Source organism: Garra rufa, chromosome 17, assembly GCF_049309525.1.
Source record: "Garra rufa chromosome 17, GarRuf1.0, whole genome shotgun sequence".
Taxonomy (NCBI): domain Eukaryota; kingdom Metazoa; phylum Chordata; class Actinopteri; order Cypriniformes; family Cyprinidae; genus Garra; species Garra rufa.
Window position 1 is genome coordinate 10,624,304 of NC_133377.1, and position 23,236 is coordinate 10,647,539.

Genomic DNA, 23,236 nt, shown 5'->3' on the forward strand with positions numbered 1-23,236 from the left:
TGACGACACAGATGATGACGTAATACACGCGACAAAGGCCGAGAGTCACTGCAGTTTACAGCTGCAGTCACTTGCACTCGGAAAGCAGATGAATCTCAGATAAACCAGACTGATTGATTGATTTACCAGCAAGAGTACTTTATCGGATCGGATTTCATTTATTTATCGGAGAAATAAAAATGACGTAATTTTTACCCATATCGGTCGATAATTTATCTGTCCTATAAATATTGTGCATCCCTACTCAAGATGCATCAGAAGCAATTCAAAGTGAACTAAATCAGGTTTCAGTCAAGTTTAAATGTGCACTCAAGATGCATTTACAATGCATGTTAATACCAGGAGTAGACATCTATATCAGGCCTATAATTGTAGTATGTTTACCTTTCATGAAGGAGTCAGGTCGAGGGGCTGGTGGAGGTAGAGTTTGTGGAGGTGGGCTGATTTCTGGAACAGGCCGCCAGTTTATGGGTGTCTGGGGTCCCACCACTGAGATGGAGGATTGCCTCGTCTTATCTCCAACTGGGGCATCTGTCACCTTAGGAAACTCATTGAAAGACTCATCAACAAAGGGTGTCCAGTTGTTGTTAATATGCATCTCGTCATAGTCATCTGGAGAAGAAGTGGTCTCAAACTCTGTTGGAAGTGCTGCCTGTGGTAAAGAGACATTTTCAGACTGTGTGGCATCAGATCGGGCATCATCTGGAAATGCATTCTCTTTAAGTAAAATATCACCAACTCTTCTCCATATCAGTGTTTCTGTTTTCAAAGGAAAAGTTCACTTCCAGAATGATAATTTCCTGATACTTCTCACCCCTATGTCATCCAAGATGTTCATGTCTTTCTTTGTTCATTTGCAAAGAAATTAAGGTTTTTTAGGAAAACATTCCAGGATTTTTCTCCATATAGTGGACTTCAATGGGGATCAACGAGTTGAAGGTCCAAATTGCAGTTTCAATGCAGCTTCAAAGGGCTCTGCACAATCACCGATGAGGAATAAGGGTCATATCACAATCACAGACGTGGAACTTTCTGACTTTCTGTTCAACTTAAAGCTCGACTGGCAAGATTGATATTTAACTGTTCTAAGACTGTCAAAATGTTTGAGCCAAGTTTTCACGAGTTGTACAAGAAAAAATGTTGTCCTTGACAGGTAAAATTATGCCTGATTGTTTCATTTGTGGTTAAAAAGTATTAACATACTTTGTATGTTAAAAAAATGTTTATTGTTTTAAGAAAATGGTTGATCGATTCGTGAGGTAAGACTCTTATTCTTCAGCTGTGATTGTGTAGAGCCCTTTGAAGCTGCATCGAAACTGCAATTTGGACCATCATCCCATTAATCCCCATTGAAGTCCAATATATGGAGAAAAATCCTGGTATGTTTTCCTCAAAAACCTTAATTTCTTTGCAAATGAAGAAAGAAAGACATGAGCATCTTGGATGACAAAACTTGCTCTCATCTGAAAAGAGGACTTTGGACCACTGGGCAACAATTTCTTCTCCTTAGCCCAGGTAAGACATCTCTGATGTTGTCTGTGGTTTAGGAGTGGCTGTGTATTGAAGGTAAAAAATGATATAAATGCTGTTAAGTTTCTCACAAAAACCGATCGTTTCATGTCTTAGGACATCAATGTATTGTCTGAAGCCGCAAGGTGTAATTTGGATTTGTCTGTGCATGTTTTGTTTTACTTTTAAAGGTTTGGTGCCCATCCACTTCCATTATATGACTGACAGACTGCACTGCTTTGAGTTAAAAAACTTTATTTGTGTTCTGCTAAAGAACCAAAGTCACCAACATCTTGGATGCCCTGGGGGTAAGCAAATAAACATCAAATTTTCATTTTTGGGTGAACTATCCCTTTAACAAGAGGAATATGACAATTGTAGCCAAATTCCTTGACACGTCTGTGTGTGGTGACTCTTGATGGCTTGACCTCAGCCTCAGTCCATTTCTGTGAAGTTTACCCAAATTTTTGAATCAATTTTGCTTGACAAGCCTCTCAAGGCTGCGGTTCTCTCGGTTGGTTGTGCATCTTTTTCTTCCACACTTTTTCCTTCCACTCAACTTTCTGTTATGCTTGGATACAGCACTCTGTGAACAGCCAGCTTCTTTGGCAATGAATGTTTGTGGCTTACCCTCCTTGTGAAGGGTGTCAGAGATTGTTTTCTGCACAACTGTCAGATCAGCAGTCTTCCCCATGATTGTGTAGCCTAGTGAACCAAACTGAGAGACCATTCTGAAGGCTCAGGAAACCTTTGCAGGTGTTTTGAGTTGATTAGCTGATTGGCATATTCCAATTTGTTGAGATAGTAAATTGGTGGGTTTTTGTTAAACGTGAGCCAAAGCATCAAATTAAAAGAACCAAAGACTTAAACTACTTCAGTCTGTGTGCATTGAATTTATTTAGTACATGAGTTTCACAATTTGAGTTGAATTACTGAAATAAATGAACTTTTCCATGACATTCTAATTCCTTAAGATGCACCTGTATTTTGCTTACGAATTTATATAGTCATTTGCTAGATCAGAAAACTGTATAAAAAAGTTAAAAAAAAAAAAAAAAAATTACCTCTTTGCCCTCTTTGAAATCATTCCTATTGGGAGCCTCGGTTCTGTCTGGAACTGGCTCGGGCCCAAATGGAAGGAATGGTTTGCCATTTGGGCTGAAGAACGGTCCATCATCACTCTCGCAGATCTGACTCAGCAGCTTACTTTCCAGTGCTGTAAATTCACAGTAAGTTAGCTAAAAATTTTAGCAATTAGCAAAAATTTGCAAAAAAAAAAAAAAACATTTAAAAGAAACATTGGCATACATACTGTGCAGTCTCATAAAGTCATCAATCAAGTCGACATAATTTTCATCAGGATCAGATGCCAAAATGTTCATCTCATTCCTAAACTCCACATACTGTGCGTCACTGCTGTTCACAATTCCAACCACGAAAATTTCAATTCCAGCATTGTGAGCATCTTCAGCAGCGTCTTTTAGCCTCACTGCATCCCGCTTGTCAGCCAGACCGTCTGTCAACACGACCACAACTTTTCTAACACCCGGCCGTGCTGCTTGGAACAGCTGAGTGGCCCGGTGGATGGCGCTGCCCGTGAATGTGCCCTCGCCCAGGTATGGCATCCTGCGCACAGCAGCTTTGACGCTTGCCTGGTCAGACAGCTGTTGTAGGCTGGTCACCACCACGTCCACATGACTGAAGAGCACAACTCCAACACGTGTGGCTTCATGGCTCACAGACACGCGGTCGATCAAAGCGTTCACGAAATCCTTCACCAGCTCAAAGTTCTGTGGACCTATGCTTTCTGAGCTGTCTATGACAAAGACCAGCTCAAGAGGAGTCGTCCTGCATTTCAGACCATATCCTAAGAGAAAACACACAAAACGTAAGTGGCTCTGGAGCATCCACCTAATACAGGACCTATATATAGACTTGTTTGAATAACAGGGATGGTTACATACCACATATTTCCTGGATTATTCTGATCACCTCGTCTCTCTGTGGGATCAAGTTCAGTGTATGTTATTTGTACATTAGTAGTCAGTGTTCTGAAAAAAGTTTGAAGAAAAATCTTTGACTCACAGATAGGCCAGGATCTCCCTTCTCTCCTGATTTTCCCTAGAATTTAAGTTGTATTTTGTTATTAACAAAGTCAATTTTCATGGTATAATCTACATTATCTTGAAAACTTAAGTTTAGAAAAATACTTAATTAAAGGTCCAAATTACATTTTCAAACTATGGCTCTACACAATCCCAGCCAAGGTATAAGGGCCTTACTAAGAGAAATGATTTGTCATTTTCTAAAAAAAAAAAAAAAAAAAAAAAAAAAAGAATAAAAATATATATACTCTTTAACCACAAATGCTCATCTTGTACTAGCTTGACACGCATTATGTAGTCATATTGGAAAAGTCACTCATGACATAGGCGGACATACCGACCCAGTGTTTACCAAGTGAATGTACAAAGAAAGGCCCTTTACAAAAAAAAGGTAAAACACTGATGGAGTTCTTCGCCCTACCCTACATTTTTAAACCGGAGTACATAGACGAAGAACTAACCATGTGTGACTTTTCCAATGCATTACGTAATGTATGAAGACGCCGAAGTGTGTCACAGAGCTAGTGCAAGACAAGCATTTCTGTTTAAAAAGTATATAATATTTAGGAAATGACAGATCATTTCACTAGATAAGGCCCTTATTCCTCAGCTGGGATCATGTAGAGCCTTTTGAAGCTGCATTGAAATTGCAATTTGAACCTTCAACCCATTGGCTCGCATTAAAGTCCAGTATATGGAGAAAAATCCTGGAATGTTTTCCTCAAAAAAAAAAAAATTATTTTTATTTTGGAAGTGAACTAATCCTTTAAAGGTCACATATTGTACACATTTCTGGAGGTGTATTTTAGTTGTTGATGTCTTTAAGAATATATATTTGCGGTATAAGTGCCAAAATCCATTCATTTCAAGAGATACATATATTTATATCTGTCAAGAACAGGTCGATTTTGGCCCGTCTAATTAACATTTACATAAGCCAGAACCAAATACCATAAAGGCAGTCTTGTAGTGATGATGCACATTATCGTGCGACTCTTCACGATGAAAAAATATTTGCAAAGTGGAATGAAGCAGTGATCAGGGAGCTCCTCACTATCAGCGCTGAAGCACAGATTGTTTGTCAGGTTAGTTTAAGTTTAGTGAAATGTACGCGTTGCATTACATCTCACATCCAAATGTCACATATCTGTAAGAGATCTTTACGGGTTGTGTGTAATGAACGAACAGATTCCAGAAAACCACTGTGTGAATGAAACAAATCAAACAATTCCGGAACAAATCATGGGACACATTATCCGTGTACTTTCCAGAATGGCTATGTAAAAGAGGCTGAAGCTGACGTGCCAGTGGTCTTTTATATTAAAGTTGTTCGGAAGCCTGTAAAATGATGCAGTTTCGAAATCTATGGACTAAACAGTATTTTCTCGACTTGTTTCTGGGTTGTTGTTGCTCAGCAATGGCATGGATGTGATGCTGTCTGGGGGTTTGGCAAAAGAAGGGTGGGACGGTGGTTGGTGCTAGAGGTGGTGACTGAGTAGATTGGACGTCACATTTTTACGAAAGTCACAGCGGCTCATGAAAAGGCACAGCTAATTTATGCAGGCTGTTTGCAGTTTACTGTGGATTGACTGTTTTGAAACTTATATGGTAGTTACATAGCCCCTAGACCTCAGTTATCATGAAAAAAGCCAGGAAATTTTAGTTTTGAAAATATGGGACCTTTAACTTGTATACTTTGCATCGGTTTAAGGTTCTTTACACAGATTTGTAATAGAAAGCTTCTTGGTTTTAAAATGACTGCATGCATCGCTACACTACTGACAATGGACAACAGACTTTTTTGGGGGCCACATCAAAACTTCACCACTAGAACATAATTAGGACAGTTGGATCTCCAGGAGAAGGGTTGAAGGTCTCTGATGTAAGGTTAATGGTATTTCATGTGCTTTTTACCTAGAAACATTGTTGTAGCATTCAAACCTGAATTTGAACTCAAACTCAAGTCTTTGTCCAGGACCATATTTTAATGCTCTTGTCATGGACTCATTTGGACTCTGTCTTGACTCAGATTCGAGGCCAAGTCTGGTCTTGAGTACTATAACATTGTGAATTGTGGTATGTGGTTCATTCAAGACCATCTTTCCTTGACTTGGACTCTACGCTCTTCTGGACTCAGTCTTGACTTGGACTTTAACAACAATCCCTCTTTATGGGAAGACCTTGCCGTGCAATGCTCAGCCTGGCAACTTGCTTTAACAAATGAGGCCATGCAGAGCAGCATCGCTTTGGAACATCAAACGAAGCGAAAGGAAAGAAATGGAAAGAAACGGAAGTGACATGTGGCCAAGTATGGTGTCTCATACTCTGAATTTGTGGTCTGCATTTCACCCATCCAAGTGTACACATAGCAGTGAGTAGTGAACAAACACACACACACACACACACACAGACAAAATTTTTGCCTTCTTCTGGTCTCAGCCTTGACTTGGACTCAACCTTCACAGGTCTCAGTCTGCACTCAGACTCAAATGAGCCAATCTCAACTATAACTCTGTAAAAACCACGCAAACATCAGCTAGAACTGAATGCTGGTAAATGGTTATTACCTTGGGTCCTGTTTGTCCAGGCATCCCGTGTTCTCCTCTCTCCCCTTTTCTCCCACGTTCCCCTACAAGGCCCCTGTCACCCTGAAACCATCAGACTTTCCATCATTACATTTAAAATGTAACATAGTATTAGCTATACTGACATATACTACAACTGGTCAGTGTTTGCCTATATAGTACCTTCTCTCCAGGCAGTCCGTCACCTGGAGGCCCTCTAGGGCCAGGGGGCCCTTGAAATCCAGGTTCTCCCTGTGATGATGAAATGTTTATTTAGAGGTCTAAGCTTGTAAATGGTAGAGTGTTTTGTTGTCCAAGCTGATAGTAAGGCCTTCAGGCCTTGGGTTCTTACCTTGGGACCCTGAATGCCCTCTCCTGGAGGTCCTGAAAAACCCGGAGCACCAGGCTGGCCAACTGCACCCTATTAAAATATCAAATGCATTAATCAACATTGGATATATTCTGAGCCCAGTGCACATTTTATTTAATTTTAAGAAGTGCTATTGAACCTTTGGTCCCATCAATCCAATTCCTGGAGGCCCTGAAGGGCCAGTCGCTCCAGGTGAGCCCCGGTCTCCCTGAAACAACAAGTCTAGTTGAAATTCTAGTCTAGGCTTCGCTGACTTTCGGTAAGACGGAGTAATCATTTATTGCAAATGCAAATAACAAATACCTTTGCTCCAGGAATTCCTTGTCCTTCAGGTCCAACTTCACCCGGCGGTCCAGGCAACCCTGGAAGCCCCTGAAAATATAGCATAATTGTAGATATTGCTAGTTTTGTTTTCTGTGTTGTTCTTATTAAAGTCTTTGTCTCCTTTACACACCTGTGGTCCGGGGTAACCCTCCCCCTTCATTCCCTGTGGTCCCACTGGTCCTGGACTTCCTCTGTCACCCTGAAACATGCCAACATAGATTTTATTAGGGCTAAAAGACACGTACTAAACCAAACAGTAGTATGTCTTTGAGGCTTTAACCTTAGGGCCTGTAGTCCCGACACCTGGCTCTCCGACAGGACCTGGGGGGCCTGCAGGTCCTGGCTCACCCTAACAAAAAAAAACAAAAAAAACATGAAAACCAAAATAATGATAAAGAGCCTATGTACAGTACATACAGTAATGTATAACATTTGGTTAGAATGCACATATAGTGCCTTGCGAAAGTATTCATACCTCTTTGTTTTTTCATGTCATGTTGCTCCCTTATGTTAAACTGCTTTAAATTACTTTTCCCACATTAATCTACACTCCATTTATCATAATGGCAAAGCAAAAACAGAATTGTCTTTGTAAATTTATAGAAAATAAAAAAAACTGAAATAAGTACATTGCATAAGTATTCACACCCTTTACCTTACTTAGCTGAAGCACCTTTATAGACTTTTTGTGTATGATTCGACAAGCTTTGCTTATCAGCATTAGCCAATTATCTTCCATTCTTTTCCTCACCTCTTCACCTCTCAGACTCTGTCAGGTTGGGTGGGGGCAGACGTACATTTTCACGTTCTCCAGAAATGTTTGATTGGGTTCAAGACTAGGGCCACTCAAGGACATTCAGAGAGTTGTCTATAAGTGACTCTTGCTGTGTGCTTTGGCTCATTGACCTGTTGGAAGGTGAACCTTCTGATCAGAGTGAGGTTCTGAATGCTCTGGACTGGGATTTCACTAAGGCAATCTCAATATTTTGGTTCATTGACTTTTTTCTACTTTGATTAGTCCCTCAGTCCCTGCCACTCCAAAAAAACAGCCCCACAGCATGACACTACTACCACCACACTTTACTCTTGAGATGGTATACATAAGGTGATGAGCAGTGTCTGGTTTCCAATTGTGATGCTTGGAATTGAGATTCACCAGACAAGAGATTCTTGTTTCTCAAAATCTGCAAAAAATTCCAAGCATGTTTTCATGTGTCATGAGGAGAGGATTGAGTCTTGCCACACCACCATTAAACCCAGATCTGTGGAGTGTTGCAGTGATGTTTGTTCTTTTGTAGGTCTCTTCTAACTCTGCATATGATCATGGAGCTCAACTGGGGTGACCATTAGGTTCTTGGTCACCAGTCTAACCAAGGCCTTTCTCTACGAATTGTTCAGTTTGGCCAGGAGGCCAGTTCTAGTAAGAGTCCTGTTTGTTTCAAACTTCTTCCATTAAGGGTACTGAAGACTACATGCTTTTATAAACCTTCAACGCATCAGAATTTTTTGTGAAATGTGAAAAAAAAAATAGTTTGAATAGTTTCGCAAGGCACTGTGAATATTATTTTCACTATCGTTACCCACCATTACTCAGGTTTTTACCTTTAATACAAATAGAGCATTACTTCCTTTTCAGCTTCATATAAATAGATATATACACACCTTTGAACCAGGTAATCCTCGACCTGTAGGTCCTGGTAAACCCATCATACCAAAACTTCCTGGTTCTCCCTATGCATGACAGAAAATCTTTTATTATCAGTTATTTGAAAAATGTTTATAGAGTATACAGAGAATGTGGATAGTCAGATGTATTTTATAGAGTTTCTGGGTTTCATGGGTGAATATCCTCACAACCCAGCATAACTGTTAAAGGACTGATTATGAGCAGCCATAAAAGCGTACAACCAAACCTTAAAGACCTTTTATGAACTCTTTAAAAGTCATCTGACATTCCAAACCTCTAAACACAATGACCTGGACATTAACCTCCACATTCTCAATTCAAAAAACAGGCTGTATGTTTTTAAAGGTCCCATATTGTCAAAATCGAAATTTCCTGTCTTTTTTCATGATAACTAGGTCTAGGGGCTATGTAACTACCATATGAGTTTCAAAGTAGCTGTTCATTTTCACGAGCCGCTGTGACTTCCGTAACAATGTGACGTCCGATCTACTCAGTCACCGCCTTCAGTCACCACCCCGAGCACCAATCACGTCCCACCCTCCTTTTGTCAAACCCAAGGTGCGTTCCATTCGACCGTAAGTGGACTGCGAAGTGGACTTCACAGAGTATTCCGCCATCTTAATTGAGATTCCAAATTGAAGGGAGCGAACATGTTCAGTTCGAAGGGCACTGCAAACGGCATAGGGAATAAGGGAACATCGCTACTTCACTTCACAGGAAGTGGACGGGGAAAACTACCCAACTGTCATTGCGCACCGCGTCACTAGTTAGAAGTAATGATGAAGCAGAGCCGTTGAAGTTTTTTTAAAGGCTCTGAAATGGAGCGGTTGCAATAAATGTTGTTTTTATTAAACAAATTAGAGTGTTTATGAATGGTTATAGCGATTCATGTTACATTTGCATATTGTATTTTATGAATGAAAGTAAAACTGGCGGGGTGAAGCTCTGTCTTGTTTTATTTAATGTTACCACAGGATAGTTAAATATAGGCTGTGTGTGGGGAAAAAAGTGCGTGAGATAAGACCACAAAAATCTGTTAATCTGTTAACGGTCTTAACATATACATTTGGACCATATTTTTTAGATACATGCGTTTATATGTATTTAAATTTGAAAGTAAAATAAATTACAATATTTATTCATGTTAAATCATAATCTGCGTGACCCTGCCGTTGATTTGCTTTGATGACGTTCCAGGGCATTCCAAATGAGCGATTATTGTCAGCGAAGTCCACTTCAACGGATGTACCGTGCTAAGGGAGTAGGGAGCAGTGAACACTGCGTAGGGACCCTGTCGATCGGAACGCACCTCCAGACAATATCGTGTCCATAACATTGCTAAGCAACAACAACACGAAAACAAGTCGAGAAAACCCTGTTCAGTCGATAGATGTCGAAACTACATCATTGCACAGGCTTCAGAACAACGTGAATATAAGAGACCAGTGCCACGTCAACTTCAGCCTCTTTCACACAGCGATTCCGGTAAATACACGGATAATGTGTCCCTGTGCTTCAGCGCTGATAGTGAGGAGCTGGCTCTGCCTGATCGCCGCTTCATTCCACTTTGCATGTATTTTTTTTGTCGTGAAGAGTCGCATGATAACGTGCATCATCACTACAACACTGCCTTTATGGTTCTGGCTTTTGTTCACACAGCACTCGTTCCCATAATTTTCCAGAATCAGCGCGCATTGTGAAAGGGGCTTTACTAAAGCAACAGTTATGTAGCTTACTGCATTCGGTGTTTGTAAAAGAAAAAAACATTAATGATCATTCTGAAATATCCTGTTGAGTATCAGCAGGCTAGGCTCTCTCTATGGCTCTGGGCTCGCTTACAGCATACATGACCGTAGTTACCTGTGATTGGCCTGGCTGTACGTCACTCAGAAAACAACAGGCCAATCAGAAGAGAGGCTCATGAATATTAATTAGATGGGCCAAAATTGACCTGTTTTTGACAGAGCTCCTAAAAAAGGAGCTGTAAAAATATATTGAGATGGATTTTGGCACTTATACCGCAAATATTCTTAAGGACATCAACAACTAAAATAAACCTCCAGAAATGTGTACAATATGGGACCTTTAAGTTCTGTCACTCTCCCACCCACCTTGGACCCCGGGGGTCCCGCTGCTCCAGCACTTCCTGGGAGACCCCGAGATCCTCTGTCCCCTCGGTCCCCCTGTAGAGAGATTCACAAATATGATTTACAGTGACAATTTTCCACTTACATTTATAAAAGACGGTATTTGAGATATTAGTCAGCTTTTTGATCATAGCTAAACTCTGTAATGGAGTTGATGAAATATAGTATTTTTAAATTTGAAAATTTTGAAAATCTCCAGGTAACATTTTCAATTTTCATTCTCAGTGGTGATTTGCATTTAAATCATATTACTGTGACAGTAAAAAAAAAAATCTAAATTGGCATGAATTAAAGGCATTGATAATTGTAAGGAATATGTAAAAAAAAATATAGAAATAATTATTACAGTCTTAAATGTTTAATGGTTTTGAAAAGTGACTTTTATGCTTATCAAAGCTGGATTTATTTAAATAAATATATAGTAAAAACAGTAATGTTCTGAAATATTACTACTAAAGACATATTTCCATCAATCAGAGCATCATTGTACCTTCTCACCAGGAATCCCTTTCCCAGGTGAGCCCTCTGAACCTCGAGCACCAGGTAAACCCATCTCACCCTAACATAACAGACAGAAGACAGAAATGCCCAGGTGAGTAAACACATATAACAGGAATTCAGTGCATGTTCTGGTAAATTCCCACAGTTTATTAGATGCTTTATGTTTGCACTCATAAAACAGATAAGAAAGGCTTACATAGCCACATCTTAAAACATCATATAACGTTCATTTATTTTAACGCCCATCCATTGGTTAAACTTTAAATGAAATAGTAACCATATTACGAGAAACCTGTGACCTACCTTTGGACCCACAGATCCATCTTCACCTGGGATACCAGGAATACCAGGTGCTCCATCTGGGCCTGGTTCTCCCTAAAATCATGAAACCAATCAATTTTGATGCTATATACTCAATAGTGTATAATATTTCATTTTAGTTTGTGAGGACATTAAAATTGTACATACCTTTGGTCCTGGTTCTCCTATTCCTCTCTCACCTTGCGGTCCAGCTTCTCCTGGAAAGCCCTGGTCACCCTGGGATCAAATTTGAATATTTTGTATATTTACATAAAATCACAAACCCAATGACACAAAGCCCTTAAAGGACAAGTTCACTTCCAGAACACAAATTTACAGATAATGTACTCACCTCCTTGTCATCCAAGATGTTCATGTCTTTCTTTCTTCAGTCGTAAAGAAATTATGTTTTTTGAGGAAAACATTTCAGGATTTTTCTCCATATAGTAGATTTCTATGTTGCCACGAGTTTGAACTTCCAAAATGCAGTTTAAATGTAGCTTCAAATGATCCCAAATGCATTTGTAAATGATCCCAGCCAAGGAAGAAACATCTTATCTAGTGAAACGATAAAGAAATTACAATTTATAACCTCAAATGCTCATCTTTCTCTGCCTGAGCTCTGTTTTTTTACAGTTCAAGACAGTTATGGTGTGTCCCATTTTTCCAACTCCCATTTTATTTTCTCCCTCAAATGCAAAAAATAATTTTTAAATCATCCTACATCGCTGCAGAAGTACCAACCCAGTGTTTGCAAAGTGAACATGCAAATAAAGTCAAATGAGCGTTTGAGGTTAAAAAGTAAATTGTACATTTAAAAAAAATGGTTGTTTCGCTAGATAAGACCCTTCTTCCTCGGCTGGGATCGTTTACAACTGTATTTGGGATCATTTGAATCTGCATTTAAACTGCATTTTGGAAGTTCAAACTCTGGGCACCATAGAAGTCCATTATATGGAGAAAAATCCTGAAATGTTTTACTCAAAAAAATGTAATTTCTTATCGACTAAAGAAAGAAAGTCATGAACATGTTGGATGACAAGGGGGTGAGTACATTATCTGTACATTTTTGTTCTGAAAGTGAACCTCTCCTTTAAAGGAATAATTCACGCAAACATAAAAATGCTGCATAATGGTTTGTAACAGTGTTATTCTGTAATTATTTCTATACTATTGTAATATTTATTAATGTAATACTAGATTTTTAAAATATTTTTTTTATGTTTACAGTTTTTATTTAATTTAAGGGATTAGTTCACTTCCAGAACAAAAATTTACAGATATTGTACTCACCCCCTTGTCATTCAAGATGTTCATGTCTTTCTTTCATCAGTCGATAAGAAATTACGTTTTTTGAAGAACATTTCAGGATTTTTCTCCATATAGTGGACTTCAATTGTGACCGTGAGTTTAGATGACAAGGGGGCGAGTACATTATCTGTCATTTTTGTTCTGGAAGTGAACTAATCCTTTAAATTGTAGCACCTTTGTTATATGCTTTGGTCAATTTTATTTTATTTATTTATTTTTTTGGTTTTTTGGCAACAAAAAAGCTATTTTTTAAATTCCATTTAACAGTAAAAACGATTTTTTAAATACTGAAAATTATTTTTAATAGCAACAACATGATAGTGAGTTTCTTTTTTGGGTGAACTATCCCTTTAAAATTGCTTTAGGTATTAATTATGATACATGGAATAGAAGTACTTATTCAGAACTCTCGTTAAAGATATCCTGCATTTAATATCAAGCCACTAAAAAGAAAAAAAAAAAAACACAATGTACCTTAGTGCCCACCATGCCCACTCCAGGAGGGCCTCTTGGGCCAGGTGGTCCTATGGGTCCCGGGTCTCCCTACAGTGAGAAATGCCATAACAAAACATATATTCAAAATGAAGGCTTGTACTATGATTGTCTATTAAATAATGCAGGGTGTAACCTATGGATAGATAAGAACTTCTCTTTGCCTTTTCACCCTGGATCCCAAATCCTGGAAATCCCATCAGTCCAGGTAAACCCTGTTCCCCTGTGTTACCCTACAGAAGTGAAGTACAACTTCTCACAGCAGTGTCTTATTGTTGGTCATATTACACCTAACAACATGTTGTTTCTTATTAATTGAAAATATATTTATATTTTTTTTCTATACCTTATCACCCTTGATGCTAATTCCAGGAGGTCCACGTGAACCCTTAGGACCCTCAAATCCTCTGTCACCCTGAAATGTGGTGAACAGTCCGTCTTTACATTATTTACTACATGATCAAAGCATAAAGCTCAACCAGTCACATCAGTGCCAATAAGCAGACTCTTGTAAAATTCAAGATATATGTTTCTTTTATGGTTAATGCTTGCCTTCATTCCTGGTAAACCCTCTCCGGGAAACCCTTGGTTGCCTTGAACTCCTGGAGGTCCTGGTGGGCCCTAACAAACAGATACTCAACTTTAGTATATTGTATATATATATATATATATATATATATATATATATATATATATATATTCAGTGGATAAGATGTCTGATAGTTGCCTGTTACAGTAAAGCTCATGGCTGAGGATGTGTATCTCCCTCTTGTGGTGTTAATGACATTTCATTCACTTACAGTCAATCCCGGCTCGCCGATACCAACAGGTCCAGTCGGCCCAGGTCTGCCTTGGCTACCTTTCTCCCCCTTAGAAAACACAAAGAGTATACATAAATACGATTCCGTTATGATTATACAATAATAATTGCATATTGATACAATACCATTCAAAAGTTTAGGATTTGTAAGATGTTTTTAACTGTTAAAGTCTCTCCAAGGTTGCATTTATTTGATCAAGAATACAGTAAAAACTGTAATATTGTGAAATTGTATTATTATTTAAAACTTCTGATTTCTATTTAAATATATTTTCAAATGTAATTCCCTCCTATGAATCAAAGCTGAATTTTTAGCAACATTACTCCAGTCTTCAGTTTCACATGATCCTTCAGAAATCTATTTAAAAAGTCCATAAACTGCATGCTATACAAAACTTTTAAAAATACTAGCATGCCACAGCCACACTAAATACTGCTTGCAATGTTGTATAATGTATGTTGTATAACCAGCTATTAAAATATATTGTTATTATGTGGAAATCAAACTAATTAAAGGATTCTGAAGCTTGTCATTTGATTACCTTTGCACCAGGAAATCCAACCCCTGGGTCTCCTGGAGGTCCGATGGGTCCGCTAGGTCCTCGCTCACCCTGTATATAGATGTCACTTCCATTTATCATTCATAATAGCACATCACATCCAAATTGTGAGAGGCAGTCTCCTTACTTTTGGTCCAGAGGGGCCCTCAGGGCCTGTGTCACCAGGGTTACCACTCAGTCCCTGCAACAGACAGACATTCAAGTATTACTCTATGTTATATAATTCACTTCAAACTAATTAAAATTAGTCTATCAGTTAATTGTACTGACAGAGTATGTGCCTTGATATGTTAAAGGACTATTCAAGTTCATTTATTATGACAACATTTGTGACATGCTTTGTAAAACAAATTATTACTGATACATTTTGACTTAGATTCCTATCCTGATTAATAATTAATTTCACCTAATAAATAGAACTAAATCAAAATCGAATCCTCAGTCAAGAATTAAGATAACCTACATATAGGAACTTGGCATACATCATTAGACTGATCTTTACCAAATTTTGCACACGTAGCAGATGGTGCTGGCAAAAAAAGTTCAGATAAATTTAGATTTGTCTAAATGCTTCGAAGATATAAGTGAATTAAGTGGGCTGGCATTATTGTTTTCACAAATTAAGCTGTATCTCCTGAACGCAATGCCCAAATTTAAGGAAACTTGATACACATAGACTACAGGATATTCAGATGTCAAAGTTAAACCTATAGGGGGCGTTACAACTCTAAATCCCTAATAATGCCATATCCATATGAGCCATATAGTATGTAATAGCATATCCTCCAATATGGCTCGGCCACAGCCAATCTAATTTTAATGGCTAATAGCTTTAAATCTGAACAGCTGAATAGCTTATAATACTGGATGTTAGTACATTGTGTAAAAATGGGACTGTGCACCAAATTTTGAGAAAATCTGCCAGATGATGGTGCTGTTTAACATGAAAGTTTGTTTCTGCCACTAAATAAAAAATTAAAAGTGATTGCACATTTTTATCTCACAATTCTAACTTTATCCTCGCAATTGTGATTTTACATCTCACAATTCTGACTTTTTTCCCCTCAAAATAATTGTGTCATATAAACTTGCTATTATGATTTTTTTTCTCACAATTGCAAGATATAAACTCACAATTGCAAGAAAAAAGTCTGAAAATTACATGATATAAACTATCATGACATCTTGTAAGATATAAACTCGCAATTGCAAGTTCTCTTACGAGAGGTCTCTCGTACTGTGTAAGTATCTTACGCTAGGGGAAAATCCTTTTCCGCGAGATATTGAAGCCAAAAATTATCCTTAATTTTGTAATAATGCAAAACGCGTTGCAGCAGCATACAGACATAGGCGAGACTGCTCGCGCACCTATTGGCTGTTCTGCGGCAACTGCAGCAGCCTATCGAGCGCGGCCTAGTGTGGCGTCAGACCCAATGAGGACGCTTCGCGCCCACTGCGTCATGTCCCGCCATTATGGCCGTGGTCTAGGCCTATAAATATCGCTCGCAGGCAGCTATTATCTGATTTTTCATCCTTCAAGCGAAGCACACGCATCGCTGGAGCTGGAGAAGAAGCCGCGCCGTCGACAGAGAGCATCTCAGCGGGACGAGTCACGAAGCTGCTGGCTGCGCTGCCTTCTTTGCCTTCCTGCTGCGCTTTCCGGCGCCCGTATCCTTACTAAGCTCTGTGTGTGTTGCCGCTGCGACACACACACTATTTCTAAACTAAAAGAGCAAGCGTCTTTTTAAAGATGCCTTCCTGCGGCTCGTGCCGAGCCACGCTCAGCGACGGGGATCGTCACGTCATCTGTGTTTCCTGTCTGGGAAGGGAGCACGCGGCTATCGCTCTCGCCGACGGCGGATGCCCTCACTGCGAGCCTTTGCCAATGGCGACTCTGCGGACTCGTCTGGCCTTTTATGATGAAGCTGCTCCACCGCCTGTTGAGGTGTCGCGCCGTAAAAAGCGCCGCTCCCAGCGGCCCCCAGAACCTTCCCCCAGCCGACTGAGCTCGCCGGTTCGCCCGCCTGCTTCACCGTCCTCCTCGGCTTCCGTCCCGGATGTGAAGCAGCCGTTGTCCGCCGCTGCTTCCGGTGACGCTGCTGGTGAGGCCATTTTGATGGAGGAAGAGGATTCATGCTCTATCCTAGCGTCAGGTAGTGAGGATTGGGCGAGCTCTACGGATCTTGCCACTTCTGTCCACGCTCCTTCAGGAAAGAGAGCTTCGATTGAGTCAGAACTCATGAGAATCCTCACCCAGGCCACGGCAAGCCTGGGCCTCGAGTGGTCTTCGCCCGAGCTACCCGCTCGCAACAGGTTGGACGGCTGTTTCCTACCTAAAGGGGAGCGTGCTGCACACACAAAACCAGCGCCTTTTCTTCCTGAGCTTCACGAAGAATTGACGAAGTCCTGGAACGCCCCCTACTCGGCGAGAGTGCGTTCATCTACTTCTCTGGCGTTCTCTACGGTGGACGACGCTGAGAGCAGAGGATATGTCTCTCTCCCGCCGGTCGAGGAGGCCATTGCAACGCACTTATGTCCGCCCTCCGCTGGACGGCGCGCTAAGTCAGCTCTACCCTCTAAGGCCTGCCGCCAAACTTCAAGCCTGCTTCGCCGCTCTTTCGCCGCCGCTGGTCAAGCGGCGTCAGCGCTGCACACGATGGCGACGCTGCAAATTTACCAGGCTGAGCTCCTCAGGAAACTGGACGAGGAGGGGCCTGGCGCGATCTGTGTGCCGGATTTACGGAGCGCCACAGACCTCGCTCTCCGCGCTACTAAATCCGCGGCTCAGGCAATTGGACGCAACATGGCTTCTCTCACTGTTACTGAGAGACATCTTTGGCTCACGCTCTCGGAGATGACTGAGGCCGAGCGCACCGCGTTCCTCGACGCTCCGCTCTCTCCGGCTGGTTTATTCGGCTCCTCTGTTAAAGACTTTGTTGACAGATTTGCCGAAGTGCAGAAGGCATCCCAGGCTATGAAGCACTTCCTACCGAAGCGTTCCAGCTCTGCAGCAGGCCGTGCGAAACCGCCTACACAGAGCTCACAGCCTCAGCCTCCACCAGCTGCATCCAGCTCGCAGCGCCGCCATGTTAACGGCGCAAGACATCGCTCCCACTCATCCGGTCGCCGCACCGCCGGACGCGGTCCGAGATCTAGGATCGAGCTGAAACCTGAGCCTCCGAAGTCGTCCTAGCACACGTAAGAAAACGACGGTGTATGAGTCCCGCCGCCGGACCCCCACCGAAGTTATGTGCTCGTTCAGTTCCAGTAAATGTGACTGTTCCAGTTTTTTATGCAGCCAACGAACCGGCAATGTCGCCCGTTTGCCTGCGTGCAAAAGCCGTTCTCACGGCTACCCAGATAAATCCCCAAAAGAGTGTATTTTCTGGTGTCCCGGCCACGGCCGATGGTGTTTCATGTGTAGTAAGTATGCCCACTACCCAGTGCCCATCTCTACACACAAGCACAGCCTGTCACACAGGTCCCGCGCACATAAAATCGACTCAGATCGATTGCGGTTCACATGTGTCAAAAGTGCCCACTTCCCAGTGCTCACAAACACTCCATTTTGCACGCCCCACGGTTTCTGTAAAAACGAAACCGACATGCGTTGTTCAAAGTGTGTTAAATGTGCCCGTTTCCCCACAGCCACATTCACACATTCGTCCCACAGCACACCGAAGCCCCTCCGTTGCTAAACGAACGGAGCGCGCTTCGCATTCAGCCCTTAGCTATTCATGCGGACGCATGGGAAAAGCTTCCAGGGGTTTCGAAATGGGTGCTGGACATTATAAGAGAAGGCTATTCGCTGCAGTTTCGCCGGCGCCCTCGCCGTTACACGGCGCGCGTCGAAACCACAGTAAAGTCAGAAGCAGCACACCTGCTTCGAGACGAACTGGCGAAACTATTGAGAAAAGGGGCCATAGAGCCTTTATCTCAAGCTCAGAGCGAAGGCGGGCTATACAGCAGATACTTCCTGGTGCCGAAAAAAAGACGGGGGTCTCAGACCCATACTAGATCTAAGGCAACTGAACAAAGTGCTTGTGAAGCGACAGTTCAGAATGATCACGACCAGACAAATCCTCGCGCAAGTTCGCCAAGGAGACTGGTTTGTGTCGGTGGATCTGAAAGACGCGTATTTTCAAATACAGATAGCGTCACGCCACAGGCGGTTTTTGAGATTCGCCTTCGAGGGCCAGGCATATCAGTACACAGTCCTGCCGTTCGGTTTATCCCTAGCACCTCGTACGTTTACGAAGTGCATGGACGCGGCGCTCGCTCCCCTCAGGATGAGGGGCGTGCGAATACTGAACTATTTGGACGACTGGCTGATTCTAGCGCAATCGCGCTCGGTGCTCATAGAGCACGCGACTATCTTACTCGACCATCTCGAGATTTTGGGTCTCAAGGTCAACTTAGCGAAGAGCTCTCTGTCTCCCAGTCAGAAAATTTCTTTCCTGGGCACAGAATTGGACTCGCTGTCCATGATAGCGCGACTATCACCACAGCGAGCGTTAGACATTCAGCGTACAGCGAGTTCGTTCCGTTGCGGCGCGTCTGTCACGCTCAAGAAATTTCAGAGAATGCTGGGTCTCATGGCCTCAGCATCATCAGTCCTCCAGCTGGGCCTGCTCCGCATGCGCCCACTGCAGTTTTGGCTGAAAGCGCGCTTTCCACGCCAAGCGTGGGCGTCCGGCCGTTTTCGCCTCACGGTCAATCAGAAGTGCGTCACAGCCCTGAAACCGTGGAAGGCGACCGACTGGTACCAGTCAGGTGTAAGCCTGGGGATTTCCTCGAGGATGAAAGTGGTGTCCACGGACGCGTCCACCTCGGGATGGGGGGCTCTGCTAGACGGCAGGCCGGCCTTTGGCCAGTGGTCAGTGCGGGAAAAACTCCTGCACATCAACTGCCTCGAAATGCTGGCAGTAGAAAACGCACTGGTACGTTTCTGTCCCCAGATAGAAGGGAACCACGTCCTAGTCCGCTCGGACAACATGTCTGTGGTATCCTACATAAATCGCCAGGGCGGCCTCAGGTCCAGGAACCTGTACAGGTTAACGGAACGCCTCCTGGTGTGGGCTCAGTGCAATCTGCGCTCGCTGAGAGCAGCGCATGTGCCAGGGCTTCTGAACATAGGGCCGGACAGACTGTCCAGGAACGATGTTCCGGCGGGCGAATGGTCCCTGCATCCGCAGACAGTACAATTACTGTGGAAAAACTTCGGCAGAGCGGAAGTAGACCTGTTTGCGTCTCAGCACAACGCTCACTGTCCGGAATTTTTCTCCAAGAGCAGGGACGCGCTGGCTCATGTGTGGCCTCGCTGCCCCCTCTATGCGTTTCCCCCCGTTTCTCTCCTGCCTCAGGTGATAGAACGGATCAGGGAAACAGGATGTCCAGTGCTGCTAGTAGCGCCGTTTTGGGAAAACCAGCCTTGGTTCCCAGCGCTGATGCAGCTGTCGAGCTCTGCTCCGTGGCCAGTACCAATGAGGAGGAACCTCCTCTCTCAGGCCCGCGGCTCGATTTGGCATCCTCATCCCGAGTTGTGGGCCCTTCATGTCTGGGCCACCAACGGATATGTGATGAACTCCCTAAAGGGGTGTTAAACACGATTACGCAGGCTAGAGCTCAGTCTACGAGACGGCTCTATTCCTCAAAGTGGTCAGTGTTTTCGGGCTGGTGCACAGCCCGTGGCCTGTCACCCGCAGAATGCGGTGTGACGGAGGTGCTTTCCTTCCTGCAAGAGCTGCTGGACAAGGGCAGAGCCCCGTCCACGCTCAAAGTTTATGTGGCGGCCATAGCAGCATTCTCTAAGACAGCGCTAGGTCAGTCAATAGGAAGGAACGACTTAGTCATCCGCTTCCTCAGAGGAGCTAAGAGACTGCACCCTCCCAGGCCCCCCTCAGTCCCCGTATGGGACCTTTCTACGGTGCTAGCAGCCATGAAAGGTAGACCATTCGAGCCTATTCAAACGATTGACATGAAATACCTGTCTTTCAAGACGGCGTTTCTGCTGGCTCTCGCTTCAGTGAAGCGCATAGGGGACTTACACGCACTCTCTGTGAGCGCGTCATGCATGGAATTTGGGCCTAATGACTCTAAAGTTATACTCAAACCAAAGCACGGATATGTTCCTAAATCCCTCAATACTCCGTTTAGGGTGCAGGTTATTGCCCTGTCAGCCCTACCGGTTTCTAATGAGGAGTCAGATGCGAGCCTTCTCTGCCCAGTCAGGGCATTAAGAGCTTATGTGACTCGCTCGTCTGTTTTTAGACAGACGGAACAGCTCTTTGTTTCCTTCAGCGGGCGGTCCAAGGGACTAGCTGCGTCGAAACAGAGCCTTTCTAGGTGGATAGTTGATGCTATAGCACTGGCATACACCTCCAAGGGCCTGCAGTGCCCTTTGGGTGTCAGAGCACATTCCACAAGGGGCATGGCCTCGTCGTGGGCCTGGTCAAGTGGGATTGCCTTGTACGATATTTGTATGGCGGCGGGCTGGGCCTCCCCGTCTACATTTATTAGGTTTTATAACCTAGAGGTTCCCGCCCTGCAGGCCAGGCTGCTGTCGGTCTGGTGTCAGCTCACTGAGTAAAGCCCTGTTCCCCCTAGCGGGTTGTGGGTGATTGTGCACTTTATGAACCCCGGCTTTTCGCCCTTGGGTTCTCTGGAGTCAGCTCTCAGCATGCACGGCGTTTTGCATTGGGTCCCCTAGCGTAAGATACTTACGCAGTACGAGAGACCTCTCGTAAGAGAACGTACTCGGTTACTAACGTAACCTCGGTTCTCTCTAGAGAGGGAACGAGTACTGCGTATCTTGCCGTGCATGTGCATGCTCTGGTTGCTTTGATGATGAAAAACCAGATAATAGCTGCCTGCGAGCGATATTTATAGGCCTAGACCACGCCCATAATGGCGGGACATGACGCAGTGGGCGCGAAGCGTCCTCATTGGGTCTGACGCCACGCTAGGCCTCGCTCGATAGGCTGCTGCAGTTGCCGCAGAACAGCCAATAGGCGCGCGAGCTGTCTCGCCTATGTCTGTATGCTGCTGCAACGCGTTTTGCATTATTACAAAATTAAGGATAATTTTTGGCTTCAATATCTCGCGGAAAAGGATTTTCCCCTAGCGTAAGATACTTACGCAGTACTCGTTCCCTCTCTAGAGAGAACCGAGGTTACGTTAGTAACCGAGTACATTCTAAAGTTCAGTTCTGAGAATAAAATGGCAAGTTTATATTTATAACTCACAACTGCGAGTTTATATCATGCAATTCTGACTTTATAATTTCACAATTTCAAGTTTATATTTCGCGTTTCTGAGAAAAACAAAGTTAGAATTGCGAGATGTAAACTCGCAATTACGAGAAATAACTGGGAGAAAAAAGTCGCAATTACCTTCTTTTATTTATTTTTTTATTTTTTTATTTTTTTAGGTCTGGCCTATTTTGACTAATTTGTGACAAAATTCAAAATGGCAGACACCCGAAATTGTTATGACATGCTGCACTGAATCTAAAGAGACCAGCTTTGTGATTTTTGGCCAAACCATTCAGAAGTTGCAAGCAAAAATAGGATTTTTTTCATATCTACTGACCACTAGGTGGCCCTCCGCCAAAACTGTGCAGGTAGCCTCAGGTCTTGGTTATTATAGCAGAAATTATTGGTCATCAAATTTGGTGTCAGTACGCTAAAGCTAAAGCAATTTTGGAGAAAATCAGACCAAATGTCTAGAAGGAGTTAGAATAAGTAGGTTTTTCAAGCTATTAAAAATTGTGGGAAATTTTTTTATATATATATATATATATATATATATATATATATATATATATATATACATACAAATTTTATAATTTTCCTGAAAGCGGTTCTATGGGTTGCCATTGATGTTGTCCAACAGGGGAGCCGCAGGATAAGAAATTCAGCTTTTTTCCAGTTTGAATGACTTAAAATGTTTATTTAAACCCTGTAAACTGTTTAATGCAGACCTTGACCCAAACTGGTCAGCTTGTATCCACAAACTGTAGCTGCTTCACAAAAAAAAAGAAACAGACAAGGATCATAAAGCTAGCCATGCCATCACTTATGATGTGTTTTCATTGGACAAATGGCACCCAGACAGTCACCAGAGAAAAGACTGTGTGGGAAACCGAAGCTCTCTAAATCTGAATCCGGTCAAAAAACTGACATCACACCAAAAGCACAGGGACAGAGACTGAAGGAGGAGGGCAGGAGATAGTAACCCCTGTCCTGATGCTAATCCAGAGGAACAAAGACAGCCGTCAGAGAAGAACAATGCCATGCAGGCCTGGATTCACTGCTTTAGCTATGTTACACTAGTGTAAGAACAGCACTTAATCCCTCCATCACATTCCATTAGTGCAGGGACAGGAGAGATCGTCTGACTGTGTGAGCCTGATCGTTTCCTCACTGCGTGTGGGAGGTGTGTTACTCTTACTTCATAATTGTATACTTCATAACAAGCTTGTGCTATTCTGCTGTCTTAATGCAGATTTCTAGATACGTGAGTGAGATCAGAAGTGGTAAAGTCTG

General features: G+C 42.7%; 1 protein-coding gene across 1 annotated transcript in view; it reads right to left on the reverse strand.

Moving 5' to 3' along the window:
* Positions 1 to 23,236, reverse strand: part of col28a1a (collagen, type XXVIII, alpha 1a) — a 35,720-nt gene that overhangs the window by 2,910 nt on the left and 9,574 nt on the right. The window contains exons 11-34 of the mRNA XM_073821593.1: positions 14,818 to 14,871; positions 14,673 to 14,741; positions 14,111 to 14,179; positions 13,863 to 13,931; positions 13,657 to 13,725; positions 13,475 to 13,543; positions 13,293 to 13,361; positions 11,676 to 11,744; positions 11,511 to 11,582; positions 11,197 to 11,265; positions 10,671 to 10,742; positions 8,535 to 8,603; positions 7,153 to 7,221; positions 7,003 to 7,071; positions 6,852 to 6,920; positions 6,688 to 6,756; positions 6,531 to 6,599; positions 6,362 to 6,430; positions 6,182 to 6,262; positions 3,595 to 3,630; positions 3,474 to 3,510; positions 2,822 to 3,376; positions 2,574 to 2,725; positions 385 to 652 (exon numbers count right to left, since the gene is read on the reverse strand). Of these exons, the coding sequence (XP_073677694.1) occupies positions 385 to 652; positions 2,574 to 2,725; positions 2,822 to 3,376; positions 3,474 to 3,510; positions 3,595 to 3,630; positions 6,182 to 6,262; positions 6,362 to 6,430; positions 6,531 to 6,599; positions 6,688 to 6,756; positions 6,852 to 6,920; positions 7,003 to 7,071; positions 7,153 to 7,221; positions 8,535 to 8,603; positions 10,671 to 10,742; positions 11,197 to 11,265; positions 11,511 to 11,582; positions 11,676 to 11,744; positions 13,293 to 13,361; positions 13,475 to 13,543; positions 13,657 to 13,725; positions 13,863 to 13,931; positions 14,111 to 14,179; positions 14,673 to 14,741; positions 14,818 to 14,871 (2,362 nt within the window). The remainder of the gene's footprint in view (positions 1 to 384; positions 653 to 2,573; positions 2,726 to 2,821; positions 3,377 to 3,473; positions 3,511 to 3,594; positions 3,631 to 6,181; positions 6,263 to 6,361; positions 6,431 to 6,530; positions 6,600 to 6,687; positions 6,757 to 6,851; positions 6,921 to 7,002; positions 7,072 to 7,152; positions 7,222 to 8,534; positions 8,604 to 10,670; positions 10,743 to 11,196; positions 11,266 to 11,510; positions 11,583 to 11,675; positions 11,745 to 13,292; positions 13,362 to 13,474; positions 13,544 to 13,656; positions 13,726 to 13,862; positions 13,932 to 14,110; positions 14,180 to 14,672; positions 14,742 to 14,817; positions 14,872 to 23,236) is intronic.